At 41.2% G+C, this 23,260-nt stretch overlaps 1 protein-coding gene and 1 long non-coding RNA gene across 3 annotated transcripts; one reads left to right on the top strand and one right to left on the bottom strand.

The window, feature by feature from the left end:
* The first annotated feature begins 291 nt into the window (after positions 1-291).
* Positions 292-4,571, top strand: LOC137606141 (putative fibroblast growth factor 1). Of its 2 annotated transcripts, XM_068331245.1 has the most exons (4): positions 292-423; positions 1,668-1,866; positions 2,088-2,191; positions 2,643-4,571. In XM_068331245.1, the coding sequence occupies exons 1-4, from the start codon at positions 382-384 to the stop codon at positions 2,826-2,828; spliced, it is 531 nt and encodes a 176-aa protein (XP_068187346.1). In that variant the 5' UTR covers positions 292-381; the 3' UTR covers positions 2,829-4,571. The 2 variants fall into 2 exon arrangements, with proteins under 2 accessions (XP_068187346.1, XP_068187345.1); XM_068331244.1 differs by lacking the exon at positions 292-423 and having other exon boundaries at positions 761-1,866.
* Positions 4,572-8,853: 4,282 nt separating this feature from the next.
* On the bottom strand, positions 8,854-10,607 carry LOC137606668 (uncharacterized). The gene is made up of 3 exons (XR_011037893.1): positions 10,444-10,607; positions 10,103-10,308; positions 8,854-9,940 (listed from the first exon to the last, which is right to left on the bottom strand). It is a non-coding gene; the product is annotated as an uncharacterized lncRNA (long non-coding RNA).
* Between the last annotated feature and the right edge of the window lie 12,653 nt (positions 10,608-23,260).

The following is a 23,260-nucleotide window of genomic DNA, read 5'->3' as shown; positions in this document are numbered from 1 at the left end:
AAGCTGATGAAGCCAGTTGAGAAAATGAGTGAATGGGTGTATTGTGTTTCTCTCCAGCGTCTCCAGCAGTGAACCACTATGAGAATGTATCAGCAGCTCTGCTCATTTCCAGGCTCTAGCTGGATCCCACTGTCCGTACATTTACGTCACTGCATCTCAGCCTCGATTTCTATCTCGAGTGTGGTAATTTTAGTCCTGACGCCTGCTTGTTAAAATGTGCCTTGTAACGTAGAGGCTTGGTGAGGTGATGGAGGCGTGTGGATGGGGTAAAAATACAGAAGCACATACTGAAGTGTCAGAAGACACTGGTGCTCTGTGGAGTAGAAAACTTGTCCCAAAAAAAAGCTGAGTGAAAGATTATTGAAAAGTAGAAACAAGGACATGCTGGCTCATCAGGGGCACTGTCACATGACTCTCCCACAGGTAGGTGCTCTGCCTTGTTTGTGTTGGGATACATCAACTTCTGTGATTTAGTGATAACAGACAGATCTTGTTGATATGAAGGCTATTTAATGGTTAAAACGCATTTGAGAATCAAGGTTTGACTCCCAGCTGAACCTTACTCTACTTTATTTCAAACACACACATCCCCCTTATCAAACACACAGTTCCTTCAGTCTCTCCTCTGTGACTGATTCAGCAGTTACACTTTGGGCATCATTCCTACCAGCAGTACTGGTGTCCATTCAGCCACTAACCTTAATTTTCAGATCCCATTATACTACATTCCTCCTCAGATCCTCTTCTTTGGAAAAACTGTGAGTGGGAAGGCCTTACATTCCTTTTGTGGCTTTTGTTTTCCTTCTCCCTCTCCCATTCCATTCTCCCTCCCTCCATGTCTTATGCTGTTCCAGATGTGGGCTAGCCTAACTCTGTTTTAATTATACTCTACCTACGGCTACATGTAATATCAAACAGCAGAGTTTTACAGAGACACTGCTGACCGGATCCGTCATCGCCTCCCTGCTCCGTCTCAGTTTGACAGACTTTATGACAGCCTCTGCTGCTCTGGGATCTTGACTTTCCATCATACGACGATCATGTTGCCTCAGGGGCTTTAAAATGATTGTTTTTTTGGATAAGTTTTACAGGAAGCAGGCGATCCAAGAGACTTGATGGATGCTGGTTCCAGATACTGAAATATTTCAAGTAACTGTTTGAGATTTTAGTGGAATAAGATTTTGAATGGAGGGTGTCCAGACCCTTTCCCTTGTTTTGTTTTTGGGGTTTTTTGCATATGGCTTCAGAAATTTTTACAAAGTAAAAAAAATCATTGTAGTGAAATCTGTATAGCACGTGTTTATTTTGTTGCCTCTCACTGACTTCAGGTTAAAGTTACATCACTGCCATCTGGAAATTATTTCCATAAAGAGAGAATCTAAGTGATGTTCATCTGGAAAACATGTCTGGTCATGTGGGTCTTCCTGGCCTCCATCCAGATCAAATCCTTAGGCTGGTTTCATCATTTAATGAAAACCTAGAGTATCATGAAAGGTTGACGCAGAGAAACAGACGCAGACAGAGGGCGTAAGTGACGGAGGAGGAGAGGATTTCTCATAATCATCATGAAGGCAGCATTGTCTTCCTCTGCTTGTTTGGTGTCTTGTCTAAGACGCAGTCCAGACAACACACACAGCGAACCCCATGGACCTACTCTATCGTTGCAGACACAGGGACATCACCCTACTTCATGCAGAGCGTCTGAGGGAGACGTCACAGTGCTGCCGTTGGGACCTACATCTGTGGATCTGTCCAGACAGGAGCAGCGAACGCTGGTGAGGCTATACAGCCAGAACGGGGGCTTTCACCTCAGAATCCTACCAGATGGGACCGTGAACGGCGGCAGGCAGGAAAATGACATTTACGGTGAATTTTTTTTTTCTTTTTTTTACATTCAAAAGCAAAGTAAAAGAAGAAAAAGAGACATTTTCTGTTTAATATTTTGATTGGAATTAACAGTTTTAGAACAACAACAAGCAAATATTACAATGTACAAAAAGGAGACAAATATTTCAGCAAATTAGATGATGTGAACATTGTGTTTAAGTTCCAACTATAAAGGTCTTCTGAATACATTTATGTTGCAGACATCCTGAGGCTTAAAGCTGTGAGTGTGGGAGTGGTGGTTATCAGGGGTGAGACAGCAGGAAGGTACCTGGCCATGAACAGAAAAGGACAACTCTACGGATCAGTGAGTGTTAATTACTCTCCCCATCAAAAATATGACTTTAAATAGAAAAACTCTATATTAATAGCATGGATTTTGATTCATGAAGAAGGGAGACTATCCTCTTTCTGTAACCCAATGAGTTCAGGAGTCGTTTAATGGTGCTCCTGCCACATCATACAAATCTGCTGGCATTAATTTTGTCAGGGATTAAATTCGCCGATTCCTGAAGTCTCAATGTTATTTCCACAAATGCAAAACACTGGAAAACCACGGGGGATTTTTCTGCATTACATAAATCCTTGTGAGTAATAATTTGTGACCGCATAAATGAGTAGATGAGTGAGTCAGAGATTTGTTCTGCAGATTATTTCACCAGAAACTAATATTTACCATATTTTACGTTGTCACTATATCCACACAACCTTTGAATTAAACTTGCTTTTCTTTTTCCCTTTTCATCTGCTTCTCTCAGCAAGCGCTGAATGATGAGTGTTACTTCCTGGAGAAGTATGAAGAGAACCACTACAACACATATTGCTCCCAGAAGTACAAGTGGTACATTGGGCTGAAGAGGAACGGCCAACCCAAAGCAGGACCAAAGACCCACCAGGGCCAGAAGGCCATCTTTTTCCTTCCCAGGCCTGTAGGCAACATGTGAAACAAGATGGCTTCAGGAACTATGAACACTTACATAAAGTTTTTCGATGCACACTGAGTGCAGTCTTGTCTTGGGTGAAGTATGACAAAAAAAGTTACATAAAATCTGTATGATTGTATAGAAAAAAGTTTCACTCTTTGTTCAAGCTCTATTTTAAGGTTAGTCATGAAAAGGTTCACATATTTATGAAGGGAGAATATATAATTAGATGCATGTGTGTGAAAAATGTGCTTGTGTGTGTGTGTGTGTGTGTGTGTGTGTGTGTGTGTGTGTGTGTGTGTGTGTGTGTGTGTGTGTGTGTGTGTGTGTGTGTGTGTGTGTGTGTGTGTGTGTGTGTGTGTGTGTGTGTGTGTGTGTGGTATCAGAACATGCCACTCTTGATTAATGGGTGTTCACTTTGAACTCAAGTATGAAATACCACTGCTGGAAGACAGGAACCAGTTTTACACAGGAATACTTTAACGGTTGATCATGTCTAGCACAAAAGAAATTAACAAGGCGGTGAAAATAAAAAGGCACCCATCTGGTTGTGAATTCAACCTGCAGCAAATAAGGCCAACATGACAGGGAATAACAGTGGGAGTCATTATTTCATCATCTTCAGTAGGACGGATGCTCGCTCTCTACTGATTGGCCGACTATCTTTTACGTAGCTACTTTTAATCGGAACAAGTCTGTTTGTTAACTGCAAAACTGCAGTTAATTGGGAGTTTTGGTAAATTTCTTGATTATAAATGTCATCAAAAGATCCATAAAGAATGTGCATTAAATATTTACATTTAGATTCATAGACAAATCTGATTATTATCAGGATTATATGACCATATCACCTGGCAGTCTCAGGGCAGATCTGACTGTTTCATAATACATGAATTTTTGAGCTGTATGTTCATGAAGAGGAGAAGTATTTAACATATAGCGAACACCAAATGCTTTGTTTCTGATTGGGAAGGGAGATGGACCAAAGTTTTATCACAGAATTTACAGAAACTGTCCTTTCACTGTGGATCATAGATCATCTTCATATACCAGCAGATTTCCCTGTGAACTTCACTTTATCTTTTTTTTTTAACACAGAGGTGCTGTAAAATCATTCACCCTATATAAGTTCCACTCCTGTTGTATGTCTATTTATGAATAATTCTTATAAAAACATTTTAATCTTACAAAACATTGTGGGACCTTTTAGTCAGTAAAGTAATAAAGGAACAAAAGGGTAATGTGACTGTCTTTTATGTACATTAATAATTCATTTAAAAAGTAACACATCTCCTGTTAAAGGAGTAGTTCCACCAAGAAATGTAAATTCTGCATGTATGTGCTTGCAGTCTTGCCAATAAAAAGTCAAATGAAGTTTTGTTTAGTCCTCATGATATTCCTTAGTCTTTACAGCAGCTTCCTCCTGAACATTTGAAGCAGATGGGAACTAGTTTAAAACAAAATCACTCTTTGCAGCCCGCTGTGTGTAATACATGTCTCCAGAAGATTGAGAATCCCTCCTTTGCCAGTCAGAGGAGGGTGAAAACTTTATTGTAACTACATGCCTTTTTGCATATTTTGTGATTTTTAAAAGAAGTGTTTAGCTTTAAAATTTACATCTATGGGAAACTCCTGGAATCTTCTGTTTGGTGAGGAGAAGTTACTAGATTTACATTGAGTGAACTGGTTTAAATGTGAAATTAAGTCTACATTGAAAATGGAACTAGAATGTTTGTCTGTTTGTGATTATGGTAATTGTAGAAACATGTGATTAATAGTTTGTAACTGTACATACATCATTAAAGGAATTCACATTATTATTACATTATTTATCCTCACATGTGTAAACATGCTACTTCAAATCCAGGAGTGGAGTTTTCATGTTTATATGGGTTCCCTCCAGTTTCATCCTACAGCCCAAAAGCAGGCATTAGAGGTGAATTGGTGGGTTTAAGTTGTCCATAGATGTGAATGTGAGCGTGAATGGATGTTTGTCTCCCACATTTAACCTGTGACTAACTAGTGACTCATCCATGGTGAACTGTCCTCTTTCCCAAAGTCATCTGGGATAGGCCCTGATGAAAGCCTGCATCAACAAGTCGCTGAATTTATAATAATAATAATAATAATAATACTGCATTATACATATATTTTATTTGAAGTTACCTTTCAAGACACTCAAGGTCGTTGTACGGATACAATTTCAAGGACAAAAACATGAACAAAATAAAAGAAAATGTGGAATTTATAATATGTGAATTTCGGTGTTGAGCCACCAGATGGCAGCCTTGCTGCAGTTCACTGGTCCCTGGTCGACGAGGGCTACGGCCGATCCAGTGTTTCTTTCTCAGCTTTTATTACTCCCCGAAAGGGTCTCACCAAATTCCAGTAAAAATTAATCATTGATAAAAGCGTTGAACTTGTTGCTATATGACAGTAACAGGGTAAATTGTGCGAATAAACCTTCAGCCATTAAATAAAGATGTGTTTTAAGTAAAAGAAATTAATAAATAACACAGCCATCACTTTACAGACATGAACAGTAAAAATCAATACTTAAATAATAATGAAGGCGCTCAGTCCAAAATCAGATACCAAATGTTCCCTAACCTTACTGATTGAATACATAAATTTTGCCTTAGCTCAATAAGCCATGGAAAATCTCTGTCTGACTCAAATACAGGACAACATTAATGATTTTACAGTATATCTGAAAACATCTGATCAGACAATCTGGACTATAAGAATGGGCCAGATAAAATCAGACCTAACATTCAATGCCTTCTTCCTGTACCATATCATTAAACATGTATTTTCACTTTGTTCTGTAATTAAAAAGAGCTGTGGCCTGTAGGACTGTAGGACATAATGGTCTACAGAGCAATACAGAACGATCACTGACTCTGGGCTGCACTCGTTTTAAAATGATTGAACCCATGAAGTTGTGACAGATGATACCAGGACAACACAAAAAAAGTTCTTCACCACAATTTTGGAAGGAATGGCATTATTTATCTAATCCACTTTTACTTTCTGAAGGCTGATTCTGAACATGGTCTAAAACGTTGTTTCGGAGGCCATACCAGGAAAAAGATCCTACAGGAAACACTGGAATGTGGTTGTTTGGGAGGACCGGAGCTAATTCATGGCTCCAACAAGTTCCTTATTATTGTGGAATTTAAACAGAACTGGCAAGGAGCATTACAGTAGGATTATTACTTTTTCAAGAGTGTGACAAATTACTGTTTCAAAATGTGCAGTAGTTCTACATTTTCCTGTTAAAGAAATTACTTCTTAATGAGGCTTTAAAAATGTTGGTTTGGAGCTGACTTATCCCGCTTTGAATCTAATTTGTTTTCCTGTTAATGTGTCATTGACTTCTTACTAAAGAATTGAAATTTGCTGCAAACTATCAGCACAGTCAGACAAATAATTAGAAAGTGACTGTATAAAGATTTTTCAGAAATATGTTGCAATGCTAGAGATTAAATAAACAATATTTTGTTAACGTTCTGAATCATTCATGTTGAGATTTATAAGCAATACAGCTACTCTAATCCTAATCCTGACCCACTGGAATAAAAAGAGGTGCGTTTGAGAGGTGCCCCACAAGTAATTCAACAAAAACATTGCCCAAAAACACAGGCAGGTCTTTCAAACCTGAGGACATGATTGACTCCACTGGACACATGGCTGCTGGTGGACAAACACTGAATGTTGCACAACCTGTGACTTTCTATTTACAGGACAATCTTCATCTTTCCACCAGAACACCCGATAAAGAAATGCAAGCAGCCACACATGCATGCACACACACACATACATGCACTCACGCACACACACACATACACACACACACACACACACACACACACACACACACACACACACACACACACACACACACACACGCACACACAGCCACTGGCCTACAGGGCTGTGCAGGGAAGGAAGGGAATCATTCACTGTAAACTGAACAAGGACTGGCTTCCTTTGGGAGTCTCAATGCCTGTCAGTAGCCAAGATCCCTGCAACACAAACCACTCTAGCAATCACACACACGCGCACACACACACAAACACACACGCACTCACACACGCGCGCGCACACACACAAGCACACACACACGCACTCACTCACACGTACACGCGCGCACACACACTGTATACACCCTAGAACTGGGACACATTTTCTCATCTGTTACTCTCCCTTCCTGCCTGTCTCTCCATTCCAGCCTCCTTTAACCTCTTTGACTTGGTTTTGCATCACCCTCATCATCTTCTAATTTTCCAGCAGTTTTCTTTTTCTTTAGTATTCTTTCTCATTTCAACCTCTGGTGAAGTTTTCATTTTTTATATACTGTATGCCTATTTCTGACTGTATTCATTTCTCAAACAACAATTTCTGTTTTCTTCTCTTTCTTCTCTTTCTCTTTGTCAAAAGAAGGTCACTAATCTGTGTGGGCGGAATCAATTCAGACAATTTTTGAAAATGGTTCATCAGATAGATACATATTCCATATTTTTACTCATCCCTATAATCATCACATTAAAACATATAACACAACTAAGATCTACTGAAGTCTTACCTAAAAAAAAAAAGAACTAAAAGAGTCCCAGAGTCCCATCTGTGCTCCTCCTCTACTTGCTCCTGCTCTGGTGGCCTCATCATGAAAGCAGAGACGCTTTGTCAATGTTACTATATGTATGCTATTCCCTTCTCCTTCCTCCTCCACACAAGCAACACACACACACACACACACACACACACACACACACACACACACACACACACACACACACACACACACACACACACACACACACAACACACACACACACACACACACACACACACACCATATGGAACGGAAGCAGAAGATGCATATCCGTCAGCTGATCCAACTGGAAATATTCTCATGTGCCGCTGCTCTCTGAGGAGAGGAGAGGAGAGGAAAGGAGAGGAGAGGAGAGGAGAGGAGAGGAGAGGAGAGGAGAGGAGAGGGGAGGAGAGGAGAGGAGAGGAGAGGAGAGGAGAGGAGAGGAGGGCAGCAAGGGAGAGAGATGCTTGCGGTGGGCCCAACAGTAACTGTTTTCCTAATAGATTATTTGTGCTGGATAGACACATTCTGCAGTGGCTCCAAAAATGCAGCTTTAACTGGAGAGTGGGAGCAAATGTCATTTCTCAAGCAATAGACTCTTTAGGGTTTAGCCACAGAATGTAGCAAAGAGAAAATGACACAGCTATTACTGGAAAACAAGTCCTGAGAAACGTATCCCTGTCTCTTTGGTGCGTTATATGTTTTGCCCTCTTCATATGGAACTCATTCAGGATGCTCCTTTGCTGTTTTGCAGAAGACTATATGAGCTAGGACTCGTACTTTTGCACTTGTTAGATGAAACAAAACAAAACAACATGAGTCAAAGACACCGGAGGACTTATTGTGTCCATCTTTAAGTCTCTAATGGACTTTGGAGACTTTGGAGACTGAGGTTTTGTCCACTTCATGACAGGTCCTACAGGGTACATGGGCTGGGTACGTTCAGCTCCGTAAACCAGAGTCCGTGTTTGTTCATTTTGAAGTCTTAAAAAGTTGTAAACTGATATCATTTTGTGTAGGGGGTGGAGTTGATTTTATTTTGAGACGTGTTAAGGAACAGATGATATTAATACAACAAGATATTGGTGGAGGTTTGTGCACCGTCATTTATTTGAGTATTTCCAGAATGTTTTCATCAGAACAAGTATGGCTAATGGTAAATTTAATTTACTATTAGATTTATGTTAAGGAAGGTTATTTAATAACACAGCTAGAATGTAAAACTGACAAAATATGTTTCTTTACAGCAGCTGCATCAGGTTGGCTGTTTCCATCTTTAAACTTAAGGCTGATGGCTCTAGTTTCAAACTGAACATCATATTACTTTTCTCATATAAAGGAAGTGAATAAACATACCTGAGGTGCTGGGCTGTTCTTTAAAACTATTTCTCATGTTAAGATGTGGTCAGCTCACATAAGTAACAAACGTCATAGAGTCTATTGTAGGTATTTTTATTGTTTTACTGATTAAAAAGTCCTGTCGTTATTGTCACATGAGCATAAAAAGAAATTCATTTAAGTAATAAGTGGTTTCAACTGGAATCGTTTTGGAACCTCTTTAATACATCAAATGTGAAGTTCTGAATTTGATTTCAAGCTTGCACGAATTGCAACCATTCCATTGTTAGCATTATAATGCTATAGCAAATCATGCTCACATGGAACCGAGTGTGCTGCCTTTAAATCATTGGTTGATGAAAAAAGTATTCAGAGATTTCCATCATATTTCTGTGTTATCATGTTTCCCTAGTTTAAATGTTACTTTGCTCTTGATTACATAACCTCAAGTGTTACTGGAGCTTAAATTACACCAATGAATCATGTTTCTGACACATTGCTTCTGTTGAGTGTACTTTTTCTGGTTGAGGACATCATACGGAGTTAATTAGGTAGAGAAATCTTTTTTTGTGAAAGACACATTTATTGTGTACAAATCTGCAATTCAGTATTTATGTTCTGTGCCAATGAGGACTGAAAAAAACCATAAATATAGGAAAGTTAAAGGTTATTAAAAGGATTCCATTTAAAGAACACTGGTCCAAATGGACCTCTCTCACACACACACACACACGCACGCACTCACGCACGCACGCACGCACGCACGCACGCACACACACATACACACACACACACCTAGTTAAAAATAGAAGTTCAGCTGTGATATCCCACATGCAAAAATATACTCTCACACTGAGACCAACTGCAGTGATGACGCCTGTGATGGTCAAAAATATCCTGATTGAATAGTTAGCAGTGAAGTCATACCCCTCTGCTTCCTTTTAACACCCTGGGTACTAACACTGTACTGTACTGACACACCACAGCCCATCACCACTGATTATTTTAGGACACGTCCATCCTGCATGTGCAGAGTCACTACAAGGAGGTCAGGATATTGGACCATTTGAAGATGCTGTGGCAGCTGATGCCGGGGAACATTACTCAGCGTCCTACGGAAATATCCAGGCCGGGTTCCTTCTGATGAAAACACATTTTATCCATGTGTTTTTCATATGATGTTTCAGACTCTCCACTGCACAGGAAAGGACACAACTGTTGAATTATATTGCTCAAAATATCATAAAGACCATTAAACAAGGAAGTGGACAATTTTCCAAAAAATTAAACAAACTATGAATATCAGGACATGTAACTGAGATAGAACATCTGTACAAATATGAAGTCATGACTTCACCTGTGTCAAGGATTCATTGAAAAAGGCACTACAGTATCCTCTTTTCACTTCCTTGTACACCGTCATGGAATAATTCCTATTCTGGCAGTGAATGCGTAACAAAGTCATTACTCCCACTCTTCTTTGCACTCGCTGCCCAGTCTCCTTTCTGGGAAAGAAGTATCCAAGTTTAACCGCTTATCTCTTTCCTCTTCCCTTTTCCTTTCCTGTCATTCAGAAAATGAAAATAAAAAGAAGAGAGGAAACTTATTCAACTAAGGGAAAAATAGATCTTTAAACAAACACTGTGGCATTTTCATGACAAAATGTTTCACATTCCAAACATCAGAGGTATCTCATACTGTTTGGTTGTGGCTGTGGTGTCGTAGCAGGATACCGTGGCTTCCTCTCTTTTTCGTTTTGTCTTTCTCACTTCCCTGATTTATTCAGTCCCAGCTTCCTTTCCTTTCTGTTTTTAGGCGACATCCTTTTTTTTTGTCTGGGTGCCCAGACCAGAGGAGCAGCTATAATTGTTCTCTTGTTCTCCAGAAAGAATGTCTGAAACAAACCGGCCTACTGAAGTGGCCCATTGTCTGCTGACCCCATAAAATGAGGAGGTTGTGGTGGGGGAAGAGAGGAAGAGGTGGAAAAGAAGGGACTAATGGAAAGGTGAGCAAATAGGACTTCAGTGGGAGGAAAGGATGGAGAAATGATGAGTTAAGTTGTGAAATCTGATTCAGACTGGGGGCATGTTGTCACTGATGATCGCTTATGAGGTCTTCCAGTAATAATTTTTTTATAGGAATCTCCACAGGGCAGTACGGTGGTGCAGTAGGTAGTGCTGTCACTGCACAGCAAGGCGGTTCTGGGTTCGAGTCCCGCTCTGTGCAGAGTTTTCATGTTCTCCCCGTGTCTGCGTGGGTTCTCTCCAGGTTCTCCGGCTTCCTCCCACATCCAAAAACATGCACTTCAGGTTAATTGGCCGGTCTCAAATTGACCATATACAGTAAATGAGTGTGTGTGTGTGTGTGTGTGTGTGTGTGTGTGCGTGCGTGCGTGCGTGCGTGCGTGCGTGCGTGTGTGTGTGTGTGTGTGTGTGCATGCGTGCCTGCGTGTGTGTGTGTGTAGCTCAATTTAAAAAAAACAACAACTTCCAAACGAACATCTGATGAACATCTGACTTCCGATCATTTGTAGATAACATCAACACGCAGCACCACTAACAACACATAGATTCAAATTTCACGTCATGTTAAAATAACCAATATAAGACTAAGTGAACGGTTTGCTCTGATGCCATCATGACTTGATGTGGTCTCTATGTGGTCTTTACGGTTTTCCTGTCGATGCGTCATTTGCAGCGTTTTGTCCTTCTTTTGTCCACATCTCTGCAAACTTCTGAGCAGGAAACAATGTATAATGTATTTATGTTCATGGGGACACTCGCAAACAACAGAAAGTTAGAGCCAGCAATGTAGACTATAGGCTTCCTGTAAGAAAACTGTCACAAACTGCTGGTTATTTCCAACTTTTTTTAAAATTATTGACGAGATTGTGCCCCTGTCAGAGCTAAATGATGTAGGAACCAATGTTGCGGGGTTAGGTTTCTGTCCGGAAGCATTATCATATGAATGCTGAACTGAATGTTTTGCTATTTTATGTTAACTACTGGTTGAGTCAACTGAGAAATGTAATGAAAATCAAACATAAAGCGGCGTGTTGGACTTTGTAGCTGGACAGGTAGTGTCATTCATATAAGTCTGGTGTAATACACCCCTGAGGATAAAATTCATTCAGCAGAGGTAGAGATGTGAAAGTTAAATTACAGTACTACAGTATTTTATTTTGTTTATGTGTTGTTTTATGTCTTGTCATTGTGTCTGGCGAGTCTTAGGAAATAGTACTTTCGTATTCAGAGTAGTAATGGTGATAATAGATTGAAATTTAATAAATAACGACTTACAAACAATTTAGCTTACGAACAACCTCTCTGAACCAGTTGTGTTCAGACAATTTTCCACAACCAACCGCTCCATCATGGATCAAAGTGCTGCTCTTGAGCCAAGATAGATTGCAATGCTAGCACAGTTTTATGTTTGAACTGCATAAAGCCGACTCTTAACAGTGTTTTACAGCTGCATGCTGCTGCCCACCATACCTGCCCCAAGCTCAGGATACAGGCATGTTTTATAGGGACGACAGGAGGAGGGAATAACTCCTTTCACCCTCAAGTTTTCTATAAAAGAAGAACACACAGCTGTTTGTACAGTGACACTATATTGCATATCTCCCATTCCATTTGCCTGACGTTATAGCTGGCCCAGTGAAACATATGAAGTATTTTTTACAGTATCACGTGAATTCAAACACAACACATAGTGCATAAAGGCAGAGAAATACATAAGGAATTCTTTATTGTTGGGGTCTCTTTTCTTGAGACCCCAACTTGACAATCATTCATCAGCCGTTTTTAATCCAGAGGAACTGCTAAACATCAGATTATTTCATGCAAAGAATTGACAGGATAATTCTTAAAATGTCTGTTTGCCTCAGACGTTAGTTATTTCTGGGAACAAAGCTGGTGAATTATTTTCATCAGCATAAGCATGTTGGTGGAGATCAAAGTATTCCTTGTTGTAAATGACTCTTGGCACACCTTGCAGTTTTAGTTGTGGTAGCAACCCTTTGACATTTTAGTTTAATTAAGTTCTACCCCATTTACAAATATAAAATTAGAGTGAAAATGCAAGTTCCAACTGGATTTCAATGTAATGTTGGCCTTTGAAAGTGTTTAACATTTACACAACTGTGAGATCAATACATAACATGTGTTTATTCTCATGGCCTGAACCCACCTTGTACAAATGCATGCTCAGAACACACAGATGAATTCACAAGGCCACAGATAAGAGATGGTCTTTAAATGGTTCAATCTAGTTCACGCAGCCCTGTTCTGAATTGGATTTGTTCCAATGTACAGGATGGTAGAAGTCCAAGACAAGCTAATTTAAAGGGACAGTAAAGTGCAAATGAGCCAGGTGTGTATTTGTGTCACGATCCAGCTCGGGGTCCGCCCCCAGTCTCGCGCTGGGTTTCCCGCAGCGCAGATCCCACACCTGCATCCGATCATCCCAGACACACCTGCCACTGTTTGAACTCTAATCTCTGACTATAAAGACCCGGCTTGAACACGGACCCAGCGTCAGATCCTCTGTGTAGATGCCGTGTTTGTCACCAGTTCATCCTGACTCCTACCTTGACCCCGGATTGTATTTGGACCCCGACCTGCCTGCCTGGACCCATATCAGTACTCTGCTTTGTCCCCGACCTCCCCGACCACGAACTCTGCCTCTCGGACTTGCACCTCTGCCTGCCTGCCTGTTTCCCCGTAACTCTTGTCTGTATCCTCCCGTGTCTGCAGGCTGCCCGTCCCGCTCTGTTTCCCTGGACTCGTGCACCGGGTTTTCCCGTACTTCCCTCGTGTGCTTTTGCTATGATAAAGACTTTAGTTCAGACGCACCTGGTCTCCGCTTCTGTCTCGGTCCTGACAATTTGATGTACACAAATTAAAAAAGGTTTGGTGTCATTTTCCTTTTTTTGTGATCAATGGGGACTTGGAAAAACAAAGTTTATCATAAGTTACGGAGCGCGCCATGACAGCGGAAGTGAATCCATATCAGCGCCATTGTATAAATATACAGCAAGCGACAACGTAACAAGCCAGAAATCATCTCAAATAATGTTGTGCTGACCCTAAGAGTATCCGGGACGAAAACACTGGCCAAAGTGAAGTTTTTTGAAAACGCCGGGTCTGTGTTGTCATGTAGATGCTGTAACTGAATTTTTTCTATCCGGGGGGCATCTCCCTGCAACGAAAACCACTATGACATTAGTGTGTGTGACCCGTGTCATGTCAATGAAGCCTCAAACCGCAGAGAACCAATTGGGATGAAAAGCTTCAGTGCTTCATGTGGCTTCATCTGCCCATCACTAACTATACATGGACTTCCCAGTTAGCATAATTTTAGAGTGTCATAAGTATTCCAACAATTTTCATGTCTTTGAGCAGAAAGTCCAAACAGCAGGAACGACACAAAAAACTGCAACGATTTCTGAGTGTAACTAGCTGCCTAGCACGAACAGTCTGTCCAGCTATGGTTTCTGTTTAGAATGGGACAATCCATGTAGTATCCAAAATGCTCCTCGGGCAAATGACAAAAATGGTCTTTAAGTAACTACATGCAGTTCCGTTCATGTAGTCAGCTAACAGGACTATCACTTCTCTAAAACTTCTTTTCCACTTGCTCTTTTGACAGGTGCCTTTTTCTTTAATGTTAGCTCCATTCCCAATCTCACGATTAGTGAGCTTTCTTTCTCCAGTCAGCCTGTTAACATTCATCAACAGCTTCGCAATGCATGCCCAGCCCAATCCATGATTTGCTAACACAAAGTTGTTACGTCACCACGTTGATTTTGGACTACATTGGGTGCACTTGGTTTTATAATACCACCATTTGTTTTCATATGTTTGGTATGAAGTCTGATATTGTTTATCGTGGAATTTCCACGGGTTCCCACTAGTCAAAGAATATAAACCGTTATGTTTCACGAAGCCAAAACGGCTCAGTAACTGAGAGACATGGACAAATGTGAAGACCGGAGCTAACTCGGCAAGCAGCCCGAACTTCAAGGTAGACGCCGGCCGAAAGAATGCACGTAAGGTATCACGCGACCAAAAATCTACAATGAGATGGAGTCGCGAGCATTGCTGCTCAAATGCACGAGGGCACACTGTATATCACTTTTAAATTAATTTACTGTCCCTTTAAAGGAAAACTCAAAGCAAAGGGTTTACAGAACAGAGTGCTAATATTAAGTATTCATTTAGAGCAGTTGCAAAGAAGTCCCTCTGTGGCTTTTTTGTCTTTCTACCAACTTCTGAGTAAAACATCCTGCTCCCAAGCTGCTAAATTCTACACGTGTTCACTAGCTAGTCACCAACATGTCAGTGGTGGGTGTCATTTGGTGTCAGACAGGTAACGTACAGCTGGGATTTAAAGCTTTGGTTTGATTAAAATAGTTGCCAGCTATGTTTGAAAACCAAAACAATGAGCTAATAGATGCTAAAATACTTCATTAAGTGCTGAGTCAAGTGATTTTTTGTGGATTCATCACAATGACTGACCTAAGCTGTAAAAATAAAGTAGTTGGACCCACTTTTAAAATTAAGATTTTTTTTATTCCACTGTTGTCCTTATTCAACCCTAGTGAAGTAATTGACTCTCAGCTTGTCATAATCACAGAATAACTAATCAGCTGCATGGAAACTAGTCAACAGTTTGCATATACTTTCTTCCTCCGTCATATTAAGGATTCCACCGCAGACCATCTCCTCTTCTCTGTTTGACTCATTCGAAAACCTTAACTACTTGGTGCTCACAATCACATAAACATATTCAATGCAATGACCAGTGGCTCACAGCATACAGTTACTCACATCCCCAGGAAGCGGAGGTATGACATCACCATATCATCTCATCTCAGCCCATTGTAGAACTGGGGGGGGGGGTCACAGGGGGAGAGGATAAAAGGCGAAGAGTGAGGGGAAGGAACAACAAAGTGCAAGAGAGATATGAGCAAATAAGGAAATAATGAGATACAGTACACAAGTGTAAAAGGAGATGAGATCTTTAAAAATACGATGACTGTTGGTCTTGCATTGAAACAAAATGGGCTTACCTGTTTTTGTCTTTCAAGATTGCTGTATTATAGCTGTTGTTTGAATCTACGAATGTCCAATTTGTGAACATTCATGGATACAAACAACTGTGCTCCCCATATCAGAATACTGTAGTTCCCCTTTGTGACGAAGCCCACGCCAAGCAGCGTAACATTAACACCCCATGGATTAAGATTTCACATGACATGTCATAATAACTCAGCAAATGTAAGATGAAGTGAAGTTTGTTCCTTCATGTGCCTTTCCTGTTGAAACGTCATCTGCAAAGTTTCATTCAATTGTGTGTTGTAGGTTGAGGACTACATGTATTTCCAGTCATTAACAAAACATTTAGAAATTTCTAGTCAAAGGGATACAAATATAATACTCATGTCCCAAGACAAAACATTTAGTATAAAAGATACAAATGAACATACCAGCCTGTTTGAATACTCTATTTGGATAATTTACCCCCTTTTTGGCCTTAGTTTGGAATGACCAGCTGCACTAAAGAGAAGCAGATGTTCTCTGAAATTGGGGCAGTTAACTAAGAGTTTCGTTATTCTTCACCTGTGAAGCATTCTCCTTTGTAAAGCTGAAAAATATCAGTGATGTGCGGTGAGGTTTATGGCTGGTGAAGCACCGACTACATCATGATCACATGATCAGATTTACAAACATATGAACCTATAGTGTAGCTTATTCACCATTTAATTAGCAAGAGTGAGTGGGTTATTTTTAAAGTCTCGTAGCAGAATTATTTACAAATGCAAACTGTAACACACATATAAGCACATTTGATTAAAAAAACATTATGTTGTTACCTACCTGTTTATATGTCAGGTTTACCTGTAAATGAAGTCCATGTGCAGCTCCTTCTGAACAAATGCATCAATAACTTGTTGGTAGAAATTGTCAGTATCACTGCCAGTGAAGAAGGTCATCCTTGGTCAGTCCTGTTCCAACTGCATGTTTTCAGTTTTTTTAGTGCTGAGAATGACCGCTCTACCAGTGCTGTGGTAGCTGGAACAGTCAGCACTAGTTGGAGCAATTTTGTCCCCTCCGGAACAGTTCGAATGAGATCCTTCTGGGTCAAAAAAATTGACATGTTATCCAAGAGATTTACATTCATTACTCATTGTTAGTCAGGTATACAGTCCAACAAGATCCACCTTTAGTTTCACAAAGTCAAAGAATTTGGCATATTTTGACAGGCTCTGCAGTTTGGTGTAATCAAAATGTCATGACATTTCACTGAATTCTGCGCAGTCCACTAAACCAAGGATACCCAGCTCACCAAAATGATCAAACCTAGCTTTCATTTGACAGCTTATGTTGTCCAGAATGTTACAGAACGCTGTTTTTTTGTTGTTTTTTTCAGATTTAATTGACTGTCTCCACTCTCTGATAGGCCAAGTGTGCTGCATTTCTTCTCAAAATGGTCATAGAAACTGTTGAACTAAAGATTCATGTGCTCGAGAGCTGCAACAGCGTCGTGGATGCGTGCAGGACAATATTCAATGTCCATCACTTTGTTTTGCAGTACTCTAAATTGTGCATCAGTTTCATTGAAAATGTCCTCATTTATCATAAGAAGAATCCAGGTTGATGCTTTTGATAACCACCGATCGTATCCTGCTGCCATCATTAGCGTGTCACTATCCAAGCTGTCAGGATTGTCTATAATGACGTGAAATTAAGTACACAGATCATTTTGGTGCATAATGTAGTTGCAATAGGGTACAAGCCACTGTCTTATTGTACCTGTCCCATGCCTTGATAGTAGAGGGTTGTGTTAGGAAGGGCATCTGACATAAAACTTCTGCCAAATCAAACATGCATATCAAATCTATGACTTACATAACGGATCGGTCGAGGCCCAGGTTAACGACAACCGCCATTGGTGCTGTTCACCTACGGTGCCGGTGGAAATTGGACTACTGTTGGTCGAAGGAGAGGAGGAAAGTGTGTTCGTAGGAGGAGAGAGAAGAGGAACGACAAGATTATAGGACTGAGAGTAGGGATGTTGAATGTTGGAACTATTACAGGAATAGGTAGAGAGTTGGTTGACATGATCCAGAGGAGGAAGGTAGACATACTGTTGGTCCAGGAGACCAGGTGGAAAGGTAGCAAGTTTAGAATTTTAGGAGCAGGGTTCAAGTTTTTCTATTATGGTGTAGATAGAAAAAGACGTGGAGTAGGAGTTATCTTGAAGGGGGAGTTTGTGAGGAATAGATAGATAGATAGATAGACAGACAGACAGACAGACAGACAGACAGACAGACAGACAGACAGACAGACAGACAGACAGACAGACAGACAGACAGACAGACAGACAGACAGACAGACAGACAGACAGACAGACAGACAGACAGACAGACAGACAGACAGACAGACAGACAGACAGACAGACAGATAGATAGATAGATACTTTATTAATCCCAGAGGAAATTGTACATATCCACTGCTCAGACATTACATAACAAATAAATACTGCATTTATAAATGAATAAATAAATGAATAAATAAATACGAATATCCTGGAGGTAAAAAGAGTGTCAGATAAAGTGACGAGTCTGAAACTAGGAATCGAAGGTGTGATGTTCAATGTTGTTAGTGGGTATGCTCCACAGGTAGGATGTGAGCTGGAGAAGGAGAAATTCTGGTTGGACTTTGATGAAGTGATGCAGACCATACCTAGCAGTGAGAGAGTTGTCATTGGTGCAGACTTCTATGGACAAGTTGGTGCAGGTAACAGAGGTGATGAGGAGGTGATGGGCAGATTTGGCATCCAGGAGAGAAATGCAGAAGGACAGATGGTGGTTGACTGTGCAAAAAGGATGAAACGGCTATAGTGAATACTTTCTTCCAGAAGAGGCAGAAACAAAGGGTGACCTATAAGAGTGGTGGTAGGAGCACACGGTTAGACTACATCTTGTTTAGACAGTGTAATCTGAAGGAGATCAGTGACTGAAAAATAGTGGTAGGAGTGATAGAGTATAGCCAAACAGCATAGGATGGTGGTGTGTAGGATGACTCTGGTGGTGAGGAAGATGAAGAGGGCAAAGGCAGAGCAGAGGACGAAATGGTGGAAGCTGAAAAAGGAAGAGTGTTGCATGACTTTTAGGAAGGGGTTGAGACAGGCTCTGGGTGGTCAGGAGGTGCTTCCAGATGACTGGACAACTACAGCTAATGTGATCAGGGAGACAGGTAGGAGAGTACTTGGTGTGTCATCTGGAAGGAAAGTAGATGAGGAGACTTGGTGTTGGAATAAGGACGTACGGGAGTGTATACAGAGAAAGAGGTTAGCTAAGAAGAAGTGGGACACTGAGAGGACTGAGAAGAGTAGATGGGAGTACAGGGAGATGCAGTGTGAGGTGAAGGTAGAGGTAGCAAAGGCCAAACGAGGGGCTTATGATGACTTGTATGCTAGGTTGGACAGTAAGGAGGGAGAGACTGACCTCTACAGGTTGGCAAGACAGAGATGGGAACGACGTGCAGCAGGTTAGGGTGACTAAGGATAGGAATGGAAGTGTATTGACAGGTGCCAGTAGTGTGATAGGAAGATGGAAAGAGTACTTTGAAGAGTTGAAGTAGCAAAGATTAGTCAGGATGAAGTGAGGAGGGCAGTGAAGAGAATAAAGAGTGGAAAGGCAGTCGGTCCTAATGATATACCTGTGGAGGTATGGAAGTGTCTAGGAGAGGTGGCAGTAGAGTTTCTGACTGGGTTGTTCAACAGGATCTTAGATAGTGAGAAGATGCCTGAGGAATGGAGGAGAAGTGTGCTGGTGCCCGTTTTTAAGAACAAGGGAGATGTGCAAAGTTGTGGCAACTACAGAGGAATAATAATAACTACATAATAATAATAACTACAGTGTACAAGAAGGGGCAGAGCATGATGTACTTCCTAAGGAGGCTGGCCTCCTTCAACATCTGTCCTAAGCTCCTTCTCATGTTCTATCAGTCCGTTGTCTCCACTGTGCTGTCATACGCCATTGTGTGTTGGGGGGGGGGGGGCAGGAAAGAGATATGGACCGTCTGAACAGACTCATCCGTAGAGCGGGCTCAGTGGTCGGGCTGAGCCTGGACTCTGTGGATTCGCTTCTGGAGAGCAGGACCATGTCTTAAGTTAAGGCTATCATGAACAACACCAGCCACCCCCTGCACACCACCTTCTCCCAGCAGAGAAGCACCTTCAGCGGCAGACTGCTGTCACACAGCGCCTCCACAGAGAGGCTGAGGTCCTCCTTCGTGCCCCGTGCCATCGGACGGTACAATGACTCTCTCAGGAGGAGTGGGGGGGAGGTGGCGAGGTCAGCACGCGGTTGAATGGATTTACTTTAATTTTATACTGTTTATATTTTAATTGTATACTGTTTATATTTTAGTTATAGTTTAGTATATAAGTCCTGTTAGTGCTGCATGTGTCTGTTAGTGTAGTGTATGTCTTGTGGTATGTCCTGTGATGTCAGTGTTTCTTTTTCTCCTGGTGTTTATCCAGTATTTATTCATTATGTGATGCCTGAGCAGTGGATATGTATAATTTCCTCCGGGATTAATAAAGTATCTACCTATCTACCTATCTCTCTCTCTATATCTATAATGCTGACGAGCCATACAATGAAGTTGTGGGAAAGAGAAATTGAAGCTAGAATAAGGGCAGAAGTGAGCATTTGTGAGCAGCAGTACTGTTTTATGCCAAAAAAGAGTACTACAGATGCAGTATTTGCTTTGAGGATGTTGATAAAAAAAGTACAGAGAATGCCAGAGGGAGCTGCATTGTGTGGAGAAAGCTTATGACAGAAAGCTTATTTTATGAGGAAGTCTGGAGTGGCAGAGAAGTATGTTAGAGCAGTGCAGGACATGTATGAGGACTGTAAAACAGTGGTGAGATGTGCTGTAGGTGTGACAGAGGAGTTCAAGGCGGAGGTGGGACTGTATCAGGGATCAGCTCTGAGCCCCTTCTTGTTCGCTATGGTGATGGACAGGCTGACAGACGAGGTTAGACAGGAATCTCCATGGACTATGATGTTTGCAGATGACTTTGTGATCTGTAGTGAGAGCAGGGAACAGGTGGAGGAGAAGCTAGAGAGGTGGAGGTTTGTCCTGGAAAGGAGAGGAACGGAGGTTAGCCTCAGTAAGACAGAATACATGTGTGTGAATGAGAGGGACCCAAATGGAAGAGTGAGGTTACAGGGAGAAGAGATTAAAAAGTTGGAGGATTTTAAGTACTTCAGGTCGACAGTCCAGAGCAATGGAGAGTGTGGAATGAGGTGAAGAAGCGTGTACAGGTCGGATGGAACGGGTGGAGAAAAGTGTCAGGTTTGATGTGTGATAGAAGAGTTTCAGCTAAAATGAAAGGAAAAGTGTACAAAACCGTGATGAGACCAGCGATGTTGTTTGGTCTAGAGACAGTGGGCCCTTTTCACAAAGCAGGTTTAGTGGAAAACCAGGGTAAGTTAACCCTGAAATCAGGGAAAACCAGGGCTTTCGGTTTCACAAAGGGAGGTAACTTAACCCAGAGTTAGAGCAGTAATGCTGACCTGTTTCATTAAGCGAGGTAAACTAAACATCTGGGTTTGTTACCATGGCAACAGACTCTCTGAAGCTAACCTGGTTGGTAGCAGGTTTTATTCCAAAAACCCGTGGTTTCTTTTGACTTCGTCCCTGTTCACTGCCGCTCGTGGGGCTTCATTTCCTGGTTCTGTTGGACGGAGAGTTTGACCGAAGTAAGGTTTTATAAATAAGTCCGTATTTTAGTGGGAATTTCAGAGGTGAACATGGTATGTCCGTTTGATGTGAAGCTCCTTGATGGAGTTTCCGCATTATTCCACAGAGATTTTAATTTTTTTTGTATCGTGTTCAGATGTCCAGTCATATCTAGACAGTTGTCTTTACAATCGGTACCGATTCACGTCCTGATCCATCACACACACCCACGACCTGATCCATCACACACACCCACGACCTGATCCATCCTCACATCTGCAGCAGTGCTGTGTGTAGGTAGTGGTCCGGTCAGTTTTTTAATTTTCATTTCCAAACGGTATTTTTTTCTATACAATATGAGAGATGCTCAGGGCACCTCGCCTTGAAACTTTTACCTCAGTTTTCTATTTCTCTGGAGATAAACCTGTCAGAATCATTAAGGAGGAGTTCCACAGGATTGCAGGTGAATGATGTAGAAATCTGATAAATGAATTTCAAATAACATTCTCTTAATGGGGCGGCACGGTGGCGCAGTGGTTAGCGCTGCTGCCTCACAACACAGCGGACCCGGGTTCGAGTCCCGCTCTGTGCGGAGTTCGCATGCTCTCCCCGTGTCTGCGTGGGTTCTCTCCGGGTTCTCCGGCTTCCTCCCACCTCCAAAAGCATGCGCTTCAGGTTGATTGGCCAGTCCCAAATTGACCATAGGAGTGAGTGTGTGTGTGAATGATTGTTTGTTTCTGTGTGGCTCCGCGGTACACTGGCGTCGTGCCTGGAGTGTCCCCCGCCTCATGCCCTGAGACTGCCAGGATAGGCACTGGCTACCCCACGACCCGCGTTAGCGGATTAAGCGGGTTGGAAAATGAATGAATGAATTCTCTTAATGACAATGTGCTACAACCTCAGAATTGGAGTATTAACTTTAATTTCTTTTAGGATTTGCCCTCCTAATCTGGAGGTTCTGGTAAACCATTTCTGTTTTCTGTAATTTTTTAGAACGTAAATTCTATAAACTTCTTCAGCAGATGGATGGGAATACATGAGGACATTAAAACATGGTTGAATATGAATTCCACCGAATGTGAAGCAATGGGATGAAAACAATCAGTAACATAAAATATTAGACAACCTTTGTTTTCTTCAATTTCTTGTTAATTTTTTTTTAATCAATTATTAACTCGTGTGTGTATTATGTGACTAAAACAGATAAAACTTGGAATACCTTAAAGCAGTTATAAGCAGTACAATGCCACAGGCACTGATGTAAGAACTAGAGCAGTTTTGGCTATTACTGTATCAAGGAAACAATGCAAACAAGCTACATGTCAGCTGTTGATTTCAGTTCTTATATAATATAGGTATATGCAATGGTATGAATATCCTTCTCAACTGTTTTTGTAACGTGCATATGCCGATTTACTGTTTTATTTACACAACAATGAAACGTTTAAATATATTTCCTTATTGAACAGAACCTGATATAGATGAGGGCGCATTTATGTGCGTGAAAAGAGCGTTATGTTGGCGATAAAACAACTGAACAATCAGACGTCCACTTAATATTTACTGTACAATATCAAACATAATGAGGATGAGGAGGATCCCTAATAAGATGATGCAGAAGTCTGACCTGTGTGAACAATGTTTTTATACTTCATTCTCAGCTGCTGACATGTCTACTTCTCCCCCCACTGGATCGCACCTAAATATAATAAATTAATAAACTGTTATTGAAGCCGTTTATCTACTTATTT

This window comes from Antennarius striatus, chromosome 13 (assembly GCF_040054535.1).
Source record: "Antennarius striatus isolate MH-2024 chromosome 13, ASM4005453v1, whole genome shotgun sequence".
Lineage (NCBI taxonomy): Eukaryota > Metazoa > Chordata > Actinopteri > Lophiiformes > Antennariidae > Antennarius > Antennarius striatus.
This window is presented reverse-complemented; position numbering and strand designations above follow the sequence as displayed.

Bases quoted from the DNA above. Each gene is read 5' to 3' on its own strand.
- LOC137606141 (XM_068331244.1), top strand. From the start codon at position 1,566: ATGAAGGCAGCATTGTCTTCCTCTGCTTGTTTGGTGTCTTGTCTAAGA. The intron at 1,867-2,087 runs GTGAATTTTTTT...TTTATGTTGCAG, and splicing joins GCAGGAAAATGACATTTACG to ACATCCTGAGGCTTAAAGCT. The intron at 2,192-2,642 runs GTGAGTGTTAAT...TGCTTCTCTCAG, and splicing joins AAGGACAACTCTACGGATCA to CAAGCGCTGAATGATGAGTG.